We start from the raw sequence: 15,020 nt of genomic DNA on the forward strand, positions 1-15,020 counted from the left end.
TGCTTGGAAAGGCAGATGAAGTGCCTTTAATAGTGAAGGTAGACATTTAAACCGCTGGGAGGAATCGTCTTGGCTGTCTGCAAAGCCTCGTTTGCCCTTTGCTCTTGTCTTTCATTTGTTAAAGCATTTGAATAATGGCTGATTAGCGAACAGTTTGCTCAAAGAAAGGATGAGCAGCTGCTTTTGCTATTTTTGATTAATCACATGGCCAACGAGAGCAGACGAGGCCTTCCAGGCTGAGATGGCAGCTCAGGCGAAGCGTTTCCACTCTACACGCTGCTGCAGACCAGGAAAGAGCCAAGTGGTGTGTGTGACTCGGTAACCGGTCACCGAGAGACACGATTCAAAGCATAAAACGATGTTCAAATATGTGCATAAATTACACAAGTTCACACAATCTCACACTCCTCGTTACAACCACAATTTGTAGTTTACTGTCTTTGAATTTTATGTGATAGCTAGACAAAAGAGTGCATTTATTGTAAAGAATGAGAAAAGTAGTCTGATTTTCAAAAATCTGGACAAAAGAAAATCTGAAAATTGCAGCTGAGTCTGATATTCACTACTAGATACTAAAAGTTTTTTTCCCCCTCAGATTCTCAATTTAATTTAGTTCTAGACTTTGAACCATTCAAACACATTAGAATGCTTTGACATAAACTACTCAGTTCAGTTAAATAAGTTTTGCTTGAAGTCGAGAATGTTACATAACCTTCACTTAAAATTTTTTGATAAACATCTACTTCGGAAAAATGTGTCATTTAAAAAAAACAAAAAAACTCGTTATTTCTGTTCTTAGGTTTCAAAAATAAAGAAAAACAAAAAACTTTAACAGAAAATAAGATGGATTCATTTCCTTCTGTGGGATGTTGAAATTTACGAAAAAAACAAACATGATTTCCAACTTAAAGATGCAAAAAAATGGATCTGAAACAATATTTTTAATGTCATTCTGTTGTGTAAAATCAATTCGTCACACGAATAAAACCCATTTAAACCAGGATTTGTTTTTCAATTTATATTGAAAATGTTACTTGAATTTTTTATTATTATTATTATTATTTTTAGGCCACAGTTACTAAGAACCATTGTGGAAGGTCCACAGGTGCAGACAAGAAGATGAATCTGCTAAAAAGTAAACATAAATAAATAAATAATCACTTTATGGTTGCAATGTGCAAAAGTTCAAAGGGTGCAGATACTTTTTCCAAGATATTGTGCTTTTTTTATATTGCTTGCCACTTCTGTTCCATATGGGAACCTCATACAGCTGCATTATTGATAGATGCTCTAAGCATATACTTTATAAATTAAATTACAGTCTTCTGCACAAACGTTTACACACACACACGCACACACACACACACCACACACACACAGTCATTCCTCTGTCCAGTAGATTCCTGTATCAAATGTACTCTACAATACACTTAAATTCATAGTGATGCTTTTTCCACTATTAACGACACACAGCATGTTAAGGTCAGGTTGCTGCTTTTACGTGGAATTGCTTTTCCGTAGCACAAATCAGAGAACAAACGGTTAGCGGCTTACCCAGTCGTCAAAGGAGCTGCGTCAACCCGCCTATTCACGAACGACAAAGCAATTCCTGGTAGAAAATTTCCAACTAGAGAAAGCACTGAGTAGAGCAACACTTTGCAACTGGACCACTTCTGGAGGAATTTAGTGAGAAACGCTCTTCTATAGAAAGAGTGAGACAATACAGAAAAGGTAGGAGTGTTGTTACCAGTGAGCTGTTCTTCCAAGCAGGAAAACGAGCAGCAATCACCTTAGAAAGAGCAACTCTAACTATGTTTGAATCAAGGAAGGATTTTAAAGATACTATTCAGGGCTGCAGGTAAAGATTACTTTAGTAGCTGATTATTCTGTTGATTAATCGATTAATTGGATTAAAGGAAATTCTGCAGATTTCTCATTTAAACACTTGAGCTTATTTTATACAATATAAGAAGTATATTAAAAGACACAAATAAACAATACAATTCCTTATTTTGAATAAGAAAATAAACAATAAACAGCCGAAAATGTAATGACGCCACACTCCTGTAGCGAACGCCGGATGATTAGTAGCACAGGATCCATCTGCAGCTAAAAAAATACTTCCAGCATCAACATATGAAAACCTCAGCCTGATCTGATTAGTTTTGGATTAAATTATTAATAATTGGATACAAAAAGTACTTTATAGATTTTTTAGAACAGAATTTTAATCAGGTGAAGCTAAAGCTATGTCACTTGAGGATTTTTTTTCCGCCAGAACATAGAGATTTTTTTTATCTCAAATGTTTATGTTTTTGTTCAGCTTTGTCTTAATTAGTGCCCTGAAAATGGCCTTTTTCATTTTCAGAGCCTGTATTCTCCAGTTAACGATTAATCAATGACTAAATTAGCTGACCATTACTTCCTTCAATAATCGATTAATCACGATTAATCGTTTCAGCTCTGCTAGTATTCAACCGTTTCAAAGAGAGAATTATCATTCAAAAGTGGAAAACGTTCAGGAAAGCAGCTCGAGTACTTACACTGAAAAGACAAATTAGATGAAAACTGATTAAGCGTCATTATATATAATCAAATTAAGATATGAGCACAATAGGACAGAACATGAATGCTGACTTTGGAATAAAAAAAAATCTGCTAAGAAATTTACTACATCATTGGTTTGCAACAATATACCAAACAGTGAAACTATAGACACAAACATTTAAAACTATGAATTTATTTTCTTCAACTCATCATGACAAGGAATGTTTAATTATACTTTTTTTTTTACACAATTTACAAGAATTAAACCAAGTTCAAACAACAATCACAACAAAACATAAAATTAAATTATTAAATGGTGCAGTAAATTACACTGATTGTTTTTTTTAAAAGTCTGAAAATAAACCTATGTGTCTTCTACACATTCCCCAGGTCATCGTCTCCCTCCACCAGTCGACATGAGAGTTAAAGGTTTTAAGATCCTCTACAACAAGCAAAGAAAGTGATCAAAGTGAAAACTAAACAAAACCTCTTGTGATAATGTAACAAACATGATTGCTTTGTTGGCCAACTTGTTTACAACAGATTTGGACACACCAACAGCATTACTGTTAACTAGGGGTGCACTGATCAACCGGGCTCAGACTTCCTTAGTTTTGGGTGACCGGCCGGTTGGGTCAGCCCGATATTTATGTGCGAGATTGACTTTCTAAACAAAAAAAATTTTTCACTTGTTTTTTAATTTAAAAAAAAATTGACATCAGCTAAAATCTGCATTTTAAAGATCGACAATTGGCCAGAAAAAAGACCGGCATCGGTGCGCCTCTGCTGCCCGCACATCACAGGAATCTGATTAGTGGACGTTTTAAGTCCAGTTTTGATGTTCACCGCTCTAAAAATGATTTGCCTTCCCACATAGATTTTCTAATTCACTTTGGCATTAGATATTAATAAATTGCTCTTTGGATTTTTGACGTCATCTTAAAAGAGGCTAGCTTGAGAATCCTGCTTCGCGTCAGATTTTTCAGAATATTCTGCCGAAAAGCAACAGCAACAACAAAAACATTTAAGATGAACAGAATTTCATACTTGATGGTTCCAACATTCGGAGCTTCTGATTAGAGGTCGCAGTCAACAGCAGAGCTTCTTCTTCGTGAAGAACGCATGCACCGTCAGTACACCGTGTCTGATTGGAGCTGGCTAACATGCGGCACGCATGGATGCTGAATGCGTCACAAAGATTGCATACAGAGCGAGAAAAAAAAAAACAACTAAAAATGTCTTTGTGGAAATTGCTGACTTTTTGATTTGATTTTTAGAGCTTTGAGACATGTGTAAGGTTCTACCTCCATGTTCTGTTGTGCTGAGTGTAACCTGGGCGCCGTCCTGTGATTTCTAGAGACTTATGCATGCAACTGCCAGGATTTCATACGGCACTGAAATCAGATTGTTTTGCGCACAGGTTGCCCTGAAGTACGGACATTTGTAGGTTAAATCATCTAAGAATCCTGGAGACATACTCACTTTGAAAGTAGGTGTGGGCGTTTATTGTATCGTTTATCGTGATACATTTCTTATAAGAATTACAATAAATTCTAATTTATAAAGTTCAAAACCATCCGTATTGTTATTTTTTTCTTACTCCTTTCAATCAATGAATGCCAATAAATTTGAAAGTGTGACTAAATGCAGTTACCTACATTGTAGCAGGAGCAGTCCAGTCGTTTTTTAAAATGTACTTGGTCAGATGTAAAACACAAACTTCCTTGTGGTGCAGCGAATTTTACATCTGTTGATTCGACCGATTTTCTTCCCTGATAGATAATAGGTTGAAATAGTTATACGCATCTACAGATACCTTGAAACATGTTTTCGTACTAAATATGCACATCGACTCCATGGCGAAAGCAACGGAGGTTCTAAAGATGCTGACTGGAGCCGGTTATCGAGCGACACGGTCCGCAGCCAAGTGAGTCGCGTACCGACACAGGCTGAAGAGCCACGCAGAGAGGAAGAGCCCACGACTCCCAAAAGCAACGATTACAGATTACAGCTTGCAAAAAGCACTTGGGAACAAATTACAGCAACAAACAGATCCAGTTTTCAATGTCCTGGGGATGAAACGAAAATCGGTACAAGTATTTTTGGCCTCAATGATCACCGATAAAATTTTGAGGGGAAAGTGGGAAGTTTATAACCATGTGTGGGTGGGGTTTTATTTGCTGCAGGAGGGACTGGTGCGCTTTACAAAACAGATGGTAAGGTGTGAGGAAAAAAGCATCCATGTGAAAATGCTGAAGCAACGTCTCAGGTCGTCATCAGAGAAGGGAAAGTTAAGGCGCAAGTGAGTTATTATCCTAAGAACACTGCCAGATTAGTTACAAAACGGCTTAAGGACAACACAGTCAACGTGTTGGCATGGCAACCAGTTCTGTCAGGAGGAATGGAGCCAGAATTCCAGTAAAACTATTGTGGGAATTTTGTGGAAACGGCACAAAAGGTTTGACCCAAGTCATACAGTTTAATAAAAGCCAAAGTAAAATTATCTCCTAACTTTTTGACATTTTGGGGGACTTTTTTGTAAATAATTCTGGTATTCTGCACTTACCTAAATCAGTGTGAATCTGATTTAAACTGTATTGCTTGAATAGAGGCTGCAGTATTTTGTTTTACTGTATTGGATAAAATTGAGAGGGTAAAATTTTGACTTCTAGATATTCCATTTGCATACATAGTAATAAAAAAACCTGCGTGATGCTCACCTGGACTCAGAGCTGCATTTGGTCCCCAGACACCGAGATGTAAAAGTGACACTTTGTCTTTCTGTTAGCTAAACCATCACCTTGTTCTCCTAAAGCATCCGTTTGGTTTTACAGTTAGCGGTCATGTTGAAGTTTCCTGTCAACAATCTGGGTTCAGTTCGGTCACTCAAGCACTGATCATCATCATCATCAAAAACAAAAAAGAAAGCAGCACATTCTGAACAATGTTTAAAACGGTAAAAGGAAGGACAGTTACAATGCTCAATGGTCAGATATTGTAGCAGATGAAGGCACTGAAAACACGTTTGAGGAAAAAAAATAATTGTCTTTAGACTCTGCCATGTTGGATCCATTACCAAATTTCTCCAGCATCAGAGATTCTTTACGGATTACGAAGAAGTGACATTTCGGATTCATGAGGCAAAAAGCTGGTGAGGTCTCCTTTGGTGCCGGACACTATCTGTCCTGGTTCTCCGCCCTGAGACCAGAGTCCGAGGCGTCCTCTGAGGGGGTGTCCAGGACGGGGTTGACGAACCCTTCGAATTCGGCGTCGCCACCGTCCTCCGGGTGAGTGCTCACAAAATCGTTCTCCCACTCCAGAGCGTTGGAGTCCTCGGAGGCCGAGGTGGGGCCGCTGGTCATCTGTTTGCTGCCGGGCCGCAGGGCCGCCCGCAAGATGTCCTCCTCGGTCCGAGACCGCTCCCAGGCTGGAAGAGCTCGGTTGATTCCTGTGGAGGGAAGACGACGTTTTTAACTCCAACATCTACAAGTCTTTATTATTACTTTGAAGGGTTTGTGCAAGTTTCACCAACTCAAATTTAAGAGTTTTTAAGACCTTTATGATTGGAATTTAAGACTTACATCTCCACAGAAATGCACTGACGCCGTCTAGACAAGTGGCAACAAATGTGCAGTTATCCAGGACAGACGCAAAAAAACAACAACAAAAAAAACAAAACAAAAGAAGCTCTCTAGCTAGCTAGCAAGGACATGTTAGCAGCTAGTTAGCGGTAGCCTCAACTGTCTCCAGGATGCGTGGGACTCAAACTTTTGCCTGACAGAAAAGTCCCACGAGAAAAAAAAATACACAATCCCTCACCTGGGATTGATCAACCTCTCACTAACTGCACTGGCTGCCATTCTATGGGAGCATGTTCGTCCTGTCTGTACGCCGGCAATAAAATGGCTAAAAAACATTTAATATATGGACTGATTTTTCATAATTTCTCTTATGTATATAATGTACAGTGTTTTTTTGTCACTAACTGTGTGTGTATCGTGTTTTGTGTGCGGAGGAGAGATCACATCAGAAACGGCAGAGAACAGACTCGAGGTGAGGCAGGAAGTTCTCCTGCCTCATGGCAGGGGGCGCTCATGATTCCAGATATTGTGACTGCACAACTGCAGAGTAAGACACAGTGAGCTAGCCATGGATCTAGCCATACAGTAAATAAGTAAAGTACAGCGATATATTTGTTTTCTCCTCTCTTCCGACGTCAACATGAAAGACTACATTTCTACACTTAAACAGTTTTCTAAAGTGGATTTTAAATTGAAGCAGGAAATAATAACTAAAGGAAGACCGACACCGGAGCTGAAGGTTTTGCTTCGAGACAGTTTGATGATTCTCAAACGGAGTAGAAAAGACATGCCGAGGATAGACTTGGCTTTGGATGAACAGATATTTTTGTGCAGAATTAGCGGTGCATGGATTTCATTGATACGTAAAGGTAAAACATCAATGAGATGCTTTTGTTTAGTTTTTTTAATGAAATGTGCGTTTTGTGGGCTACATTTTATGTTTAAATAATTCAGTAAAGTAGAAGTAGTAGCTAATCTACCACAGCAATTATTTATTAATTAAACATTAAGCCTAAAATGTACTACAACAACAGACTAAATGTTCTGTTCTGTGTGCAAATTTCTTGAATGTTTTTTGGTGTTAAATCCTAAAACATGGAGTGGCATTGTTGTCAGTTGCTATGGCAACGAGTCTGCGTAGCTTGGTGAATACAGATAACTTTGCTGTGGATCATAGCACGAAATTATACCTACATTTCTAAGTCTCACTGAGTTAACGCGGCTATGGATGACATGTAAAAGATTAGTCTTTTTGCCCTCCAGCATTGTATGCATGTGCGAAATTTCCGTACGTCCAATAACATGGTGTCTAAGTCATAAGTCAGTGCCTCATTAGTAATGAACCTCACCGCACGTCACTGTTGCAGACATATTATATGGACCACTTCAGGGGTTTTCAATGCATAGTCAGCTGTTAAATACAGAAAATGCTGACAAAAAAATTATTATTCCGCTGTATTTTGGCACCCCTCCAGACACTGGTGCCAATTTTTGCACCAGTGTCTTTTACAAATTATTGGTAAGCTCCTACCACAAATGTTAATGTAGTTAATTAGATGATACCTAAAATCAGACACATTTATCTTGTTAATTAGCAAACTTTCACAGCAAAAAGATACCCCCATTTTAAGGTACCAGTGATTAAAACAGCAGATTAAGTGAAACTAAATACTAAAAGTCGACCCGTTACCTTCCTCATCCTCCCACTCTAAGTCGAGCGAGGTCCCGTCGTCGTTGGTGGAGCGGGTCTTAGTGGTGAAATCCCAGCTGTAGTCTGTGTTGGGCGTCACTGCGTTTGCTTCAGAGGGAAGTCCTGCAAACACACAGGCAGTGGCTACGCTGCGCAACGGCACATTTCTCTTCCAAAAATCAAAGCTATGAACTGGTTTTAGCACAGCATAGGTTTGAATCCAGCAAAAATCCATCACTCACTGTTGCTCCTGAAAGCATCCGACTGGGCTTTCACGTTCTGCAGGTAGACGTCAAAATCCTCCCCAGAGGCTTGTCTGTAAAAAAGCCGGGCAGACAATCACTACAACAGGACTTTAAAGAGGGCAAAGAAGGAAAAAAAACACACACACACACACACGCACGCACACGCCCACACACACAAATGTTCCTAAATAAAAATCTGCTGAACCTGGTTCTTGCAGAGCTGAAACTAGATGTGGACAGCTGAGTTAGTCAGCTTTTCAGTCCAAACAGTTCTAGTTACAATCTACTTATTAGTCAAGTTTCAGCAATTTGTTGTTTTTTTGTTTTTGTCTCACTTGTTCCCATTTTCTTCTTTTTTGCTTTTTGAAGCTTTACTTAGAACACTCTTAAGACCCAACAGAGCAAAATGTTAATTTTTGCCAATTTCCAACCAGCATTAAAATTTGATCAGGAGTGTACTTGGAAAAAGTTGTGAAATTATTCACAACAATTATTCACAACACCCCCTCACCCCAAAACAGTTTCTTAAGAGACAAGTCTGGACTTTTCCATCCAGTAAGTGAAACAGATAATTGCCCCTTCTATGTCAGTTTCACAATGGGAACCTTTTCAGAACCTTACGATCTCATTTGTGCCGCCAACAGAACTTCAAGGAACTCACTTTCTCTGCTGCGTCTCGGCGCCCGAGCCGTCTGCTTTCCCCCGCGTCCTCTGAGTGTACAGCTGGAGATGGAAAACAAGACAAATAGCTCGCCGTTAGCAAAATGGAGAGGCAGGATTTACATGAAAACGTTTCAGAATGTCGGCCTCATGGAGACGGATGGAGAATAAAAAGCAAACAAACTTACATGTTCTTTAAGCAAGCTGAAAACCTTTAGACCGTAAAAGTAAGGGAGATAAATAAGGACAGGAAATTTTCTGCTTCAGCACCACTACGCTCGTCTTCATGAAGGTTTGTTCAAATCTGGCAAGCGCAGTTCCTAACAAAGTCAAAGATTTCCTGCTTACACTAATCAATAAAGCCTGTTTCCGCAGTATTAAAGACGGTTTCAGGAAGTGGTTTGTACATATTTGTGGAAGTAATTATTCATATATCATTTTGGAGAACCCTCAAGGTCCTGGAGCCTCTAATGTTTGGGTTTTATTTGCTCCCCATTGGGGGATATTCAGTCAACTTTTAAAGACATCCATAATCACTGCTATGGATGCAGATTCGAGGTTCAGTTGTACCTCGAATTGCCACCATCTGTTAAGCTGCACAGACTCTGTTAAACTGACAGGTTTCTTCAACTAAATAAAAGACAAAACTGAAGTAATTATCTTTGTACCAGAAAAACGGACCTCTGAGAGAAAGGAGACGCTCAGACCTTTTGGTTCTCTGGCAAAATCTCTCCGTTAGGAACCTTGGCATAACCTTTGCTTCTGGTTTCACTTTGGATCCCAATATGAAGTCTTTGGTTCGTTCTTGTTTTCAGTCATCTACCAACTCGTGCTTTTGCTTCATCACAACTAAATTATTGCAAAGTACTTTCAACATCAAACGGTTGCAAGTTGTTCAAAAATGACAAAATCCTACAAGTTTTCACCCGTGACTCAAGCGTTGGCGTGACTACAACGGCTTCTGATCTGTTTTAGAGTGCAGTTTAATATTCCTCTACTGACTCGGAGAGCTTCTCATGGAGAGTCACAAGGTTAGAGGGCTTTTTGCCTGGCAGGCCCCTGAGGTCCTGTGATCAGGAACCTGCTGACGGTTCTCCATACAAGACGAAGACAAAAGAAAACAGCATTGTGTTCAGTGGCACCGACACTCTGGAACCCTCTTCCCTTTGGTTTGAGATCAGTGGACCCTCTGGACTTTTAAAAATACATTTTTAAAATCAGCATTTTCTTCATTTCTCTTATGCTTCAAAGTATTGCCAAGCATTTTGTGATTTGACACCTTGAAATGTATATATAGTTTTACTTACTTAAGGTACAGCAAGTTTATTTGTGCGGCACATTTACAGCAACAGGAGCAGCTGAAGCTGTTGGGAGATTTTAGGCAAACTGTGCCTTGAGTTTCTCTAGCTGTTGCATCAGTCATTTAATCCTTGCAGCACGTTTCAGCTGATAGAAGTCTGACTTTGTAACTGTCTTCATGTGACTCTGAAGGCTCAGGTTAGAGTCCATCACCGCACCAAACCAGATTTAGAGTCTGTTCAGTGATTTCTAACTGTGCGTCAACTTCTTGTCCACTCCTCTTTAGGTGCAAAAGAATTAATTACTCCAGTTTTGTTTCTGTTCAGCTGAAGAAAGTTATGGCACATTCACGCTTTGATTTGTTCCTTGAATGGGTTCGTGTTCACCTGGTGACACCGTAATGTAGAGCTATGTATCATCTGTGTAGTATAACTAATCTTATCCACTGTTATAACCTGTAGATATTAGAAGGGAGAGGCACGAGGGACTGAACCCTGGGGAACCCCACATGTGACTCCTGTCTGTTCTGATGAAAAGTTACCTACTGACACAAAGAAGGCCCTGTTGTTTAGATAAGACCAGTCTATCTAAACCAGTCAAATTCTCCAGTCACTTCAATAATGTGTCATGATCAACAGATACATTACGACCAACAGCGTCGAATGATGCACTCTGTACAAATAAAACAATCTGAACTCTAAAAGACAACGCTCTGCTTATCAAAGGGTATCTGGATCATTACTTACAACAAATTTACTGTACAATAATACCATAAACCCCAGTAGATCACACGCGTAGCCCTGAATTCAATGTTTTTGTCCATCAACTGCAAGATACACTGCAAAAACACAAAATTGTACCAAGTATTTATTTTCTAGTTTCCAGTTCAAATATCTTAGTACACTTGAAATAAGAAAAGAAAATGTTTAAGTAACTTTCCAGAATGATAAAGGTGTTTAAGTCAATAATTCCTTAATATTAATAAAAAATAAGAAGTACCAGTTCCACTGGCAGATTATTTCAGCAATAAGATATTTTCCCCCATGTCATAAGTGAAATAATCTGGCACTTTTTCATCAATATTAAGAAATTATTGACTTATGTGTTGATAATAAATTACTTTAAGTTAAAGTTAAGTTTACTTTAAGTTAATTTATAACCAATTATTTGAGGAGAACTGAACTGTAACCATGCAGATGAAATATTCATTGCCCCAACATAATAAACAGGCTGATCAGAACAAAAGAAAAAACACACACGGCTAAAACGAAAAAGAAAGAACAACACACAAACGAGAAGGAAAAGGAGGAGTTTAAAAGCCAGGACGGCCCACCTAGAGGGACACCGGGTCAGAGGAGACGCCGTAAGGTAAACTAGCAGAAGGGAGCGCTCAGTGCCGCCTCACCTCCTTCATTTTTCGTTCACGAGCCAGCCTGGCGGCCTCGCGCTGGGCGGCATTTCTAGCCTCCTCTTCTAGCCTTAACTTCTCCTCCTGTGCCTCTAACTGAGCAGAAATAAACAAAATTAAACAAACACAAAACACAAAGTTAACAAAACAGAAAACAAAGCGATGCTGCAAATAATAATAATAAAAATAATAAGCCAAAAACAAAAGACTAAAAGCACAAAAAAAAAAAAAAAAAAAAAAAAAAAACGGGAGCTGGAACTCTCAAGAATTAAAGCATCATGTCTCACCTCAACTTGCAGCTTTTGGTCAATGAGGACTTGTTTGTCAGAGATAGCAGCGTAGCGGTGTTCTCTGAGGTGACTGAGCTCATCTTCATTGATGGGCCTGCAAATAAAAAAAAACAACATCACAGTTTTAATATTGGTGAGTTCGTTTTCTTTTTTTTTTTTTGGATTCGGACCCGACTGCTTACCTTGGACAGGGCTTTGGGCTCTCAGCCTGAAACGTAAACAGTCACAGTATTTTTAGTCACTTTTAAAACTCTGGTGTAAAAAACTGGATCAGTGTTATTTTCTTTAATTCATCATGAAAGGAGAATAACAATCAGGATAACGATGACAATGTGAAAGTAAAAGTCCCCTCAGACTGCCTGTATGGAAAATGCTAAGTTATATATATTTATCAATATATTATTATTTGTATTTTTTTTCTTCTTTCTTTCTTCCCTCTTCCAGTAATATCTATGTGTGATTGTAGTCACACTTTTACTTTTAAGGTATTTTTTTCTCTGGTAGCCAAGCAATGACATGTCTTTGCCAAATTTATAATAATTTATTCAACTTAAACACTCTTTTGCAATGAAATTACTTCCCAAGTAGCAAAACTGTGAGTAAAACAACAACAAATTAACATATTTTATTGGGATTTTATGTCAAACACAAATATAAATTTTCCTTTTATAAAAATACAAAAACTGTGGCATGTATTTGTTTTCAGGCACCCAAATTAATTCCAACCAACTTCCTAATTAATTCCAAGCCTTCCTCCACATTCTGCCGTTCAGAAGTTGGAAATCAGAAGAAAAACCACAACTGTAAGAAAGTCATGAGAGTTTCCACAAGGACTTTACATAAAAATCACAAAAATTACGGCCAACTCTGAGCATCCTCCTTTCCGAGACTGTCATAAAAACTCAGAGTGTATTCAGTCGGAGGCTTCTTCCAATTCGCTGCAACACAAACAGCTACAGGAGATCGCAGCCATCACCATCTACAGTAACTCTCGGAAGAGTCTTGAACAATTTGAGTCACAACAACATATAATTTCCCTTTGGAATCGATAAAGTATTTTTGATTTTGAACTGACTTGAATTTGTGTTTGTTTATCATAAATTCCACAATTAAAAGTTTGTGGTTGGGAGGTGAAAAATGTGAAGGGACATTGAATACTTTTTGTGAGACTGAGAATTAAAAAATAAATTAAAAAATCTGACTTACCTCGTCACTTTCTACCAGATTTTCAAACTGGAAAAATTAAAGAAAGAAAGAAAAAAAAAGACAATAAAAGTAAACTTGGGTTGAATATTCACAGTTCAAAAGGACAAAATTAACCAAGTCCATAAGTCATACCTCTATTGTGTAATGCTCTCCTGTAGTAGAACTTCGAAAGTACTTTGACCTGAAACATATTTAGAGGAATATATCATGTTTTGATAAAGCTAAGGCAAACAGATTTGCAACACAAATCAGTTATTTTTGGTCATTTAAAGCTTTCATTAAATGACTGTCTAATCATACCTGCAAGTAGAGGCTTGCAACAGAAACAAGAATATGACATAAAACTATCATTATATAAGCTCTATAATGAGACAGAGGGGTAAATGAGTAGGAGGGAAGCTGTGTAGAAGGCGGCATGGGGCTAAAACATCAATTATTTACACTCAGTTTGGTGACAGAGCAGCCTGAACGCAACACAAGGAACAACCAAGTGATAGTTTGTGCGTTGAAGACGAAATTAAAGCGCAAAAAAAAAAAACATGTAAAAGTTCAGAATTGCGTTGGGAAAGGAAACGTGTTCGAATACATTCAAGCTAGACTAGCGTGAATGTATTTGTGACTAAGCTGTCAACAATAATGTGGGGTGGGGTCTTCATTCCCCCTGAGACCGACCGGCCGGCTGCAGGTTAAACCCCAAACAAACAGCACAAACTGACCGGCCTTTATGTTAAACCGAGTCCTACTTCCGGTGGCGACACAGACGGAGCAGCACTGAAGCCTTCCTCCACATTCTGCCGTGTCACTTATAGACTAAAAACCTTAGCTGCGTTATCAGTAACCGGATACACTGGGTCAGGGATGCTGTCAGGCTAGTTAGCTCGGCTAGCTAACTACTAGCCTCACTTTACGTACCCGCCTCCTCTCTGGATCCTGTTGGCTTCCCTCCTGAAGAACCCCACGCAGTAAGCCCAGCAGTTACCCATCTCATTGTCAGGAATGACCGGAGTCTGGGGGTCCAGCTAGCACTCTCCTGGAAGCTGCTGGTGCATCACAACAGGCGGCGACATCATCATCATCATCAGGTCCAGTCCTCTGATCCAACCACTTCCTCATCCTCCTTCCTCTCTGGCTGCTAACTCACCATGCCTGGAGGAAACACCACCACCTGCTGTTCCACCTAGAAAAAAAACAACAACAACAACAATAAAAAACCTAAAAAAAAAACAAGTTAAGGCACCCAGATTCTTTACATTTTCTACCCAGTTACCAGAGGCGCAACTACATACTTTCTGGGTGTATGTGAACACATCATCTCCACAACCGCAATTATTCTCTGTATTTCTCCCTTTGAAATTGGGGGGGTGGTTATTTACAGCAATGGGAATTTCCGGTAAGCTTCATAGCCTCCACAAGGTTTGCCCGTACATCACAGGCAAATATTAGATGTTGGGTAAAGTTTAAAGCTTCAACAGAGTCCACACCTCCAGAGAAACGATACTGAGAAGCATTTCTGAACATCATTTGTGAAACTATATTGAGAGTTATCATTTCTCAATAGCCAAGAGTTTACCTAGTAATTGGTGTTACTTTATAAAAAAAGAACCAACACAAAAATAGCAGCCCAAATCATCACTGATTGTGTGAACTCTGCACATACTTCAAGCAACATGGATTCTGCACCTCTCTTCTCTTGCTCCAGTCTCTGGGACTTTGACTTTTAAATGAAATGCAAACTTTAATTTAAAGGAAGATTTGGGACCACTGAGTAACGGCCTAGACTGCAGGTAAGAGATATCCCTGATGTTGGAGTTGGGGATATGAACTTGCAGCAATGCTTTATAGCATAAAACACTGCATTTCTGATATTCTTTGCCCTTTTTTTAGCAATTCATTCAATTTGTTTACTAAAAATATAATTTTACCGCTTTTTGTATAACAAAAGGAACAGTTTAAATTTCCTTCTTCTCATGCTCCTGCTCTACATTCATGACGCGCCTCCTTTTCAACTTATCTGAGAATTCAAAGTTTAAAGGTATTTGAAATTATGATTTCCGGTGACCAGTGAATCATTTCCTGTGGTTGACCGGTCCTCAC

At 38.9% G+C, this 15,020-nt stretch overlaps 1 protein-coding gene across 2 annotated transcripts; it reads right to left on the reverse strand.

The window, feature by feature from the left end:
- Nucleotides 1-2,724: 2,724 nt before the first annotated feature.
- Nucleotides 2,725-14,098, reverse strand: LOC103149304 (AP-1 complex-associated regulatory protein-like). Of its 2 annotated transcripts, XM_007568393.2 has the most exons (10): nucleotides 13,839-14,096; nucleotides 13,059-13,107; nucleotides 12,927-12,953; nucleotides 11,903-11,928; nucleotides 11,718-11,814; nucleotides 11,428-11,526; nucleotides 8,725-8,786; nucleotides 8,061-8,134; nucleotides 7,819-7,941; nucleotides 2,725-5,995 (listed from the first exon to the last, which is right to left on the reverse strand). In XM_007568393.2, the coding sequence occupies exons 1-10, from the start codon at nucleotides 13,907-13,909 to the stop codon at nucleotides 5,724-5,726; spliced, it is 900 nt and encodes a 299-aa protein (XP_007568455.1). In that variant the 5' UTR covers nucleotides 13,910-14,096; the 3' UTR covers nucleotides 2,725-5,723. The 2 variants fall into 2 exon arrangements, with proteins under 2 accessions (XP_007568455.1, XP_016535306.1); XM_016679820.1 differs by lacking the exon at nucleotides 11,428-11,526 and having other exon boundaries at nucleotides 13,839-14,098.
- Between the last annotated feature and the right edge of the window lie 922 nt (nucleotides 14,099-15,020).

Source organism: Poecilia formosa, unplaced genomic scaffold (genome assembly GCF_000485575.1).
Source record: "Poecilia formosa unplaced genomic scaffold, Poecilia_formosa-5.1.2 Scaffold221, whole genome shotgun sequence".
Taxonomy (NCBI): Eukaryota; Metazoa; Chordata; class Actinopteri; order Cyprinodontiformes; family Poeciliidae; genus Poecilia; species Poecilia formosa.

What these genes read in the sequence shown, in the direction of transcription:
- LOC103149304 (XM_007568393.2), bottom strand. Translation starts at nt 13,909, where the DNA reads ATGGGTAACTGCTGGGCTTACTGCGTGGGGTTCTTCAGGAGGGAAGCC. An exon ending in GAGAGCATTACACAATAGAG is followed by an intron (nt 12,954 to 13,058) that starts GTATGACTTATG and finishes TAATTTTTCCAG; the next exon opens with TTTGAAAATCTGGTAGAAAG. An exon ending in GTGAACGAAAAATGAAGGAG is followed by an intron (nt 8,787 to 11,427) that starts GTGAGGCGGCAC and finishes TTCCATCTCCAG; the next exon opens with CTGTACACTCAGAGGACGCG.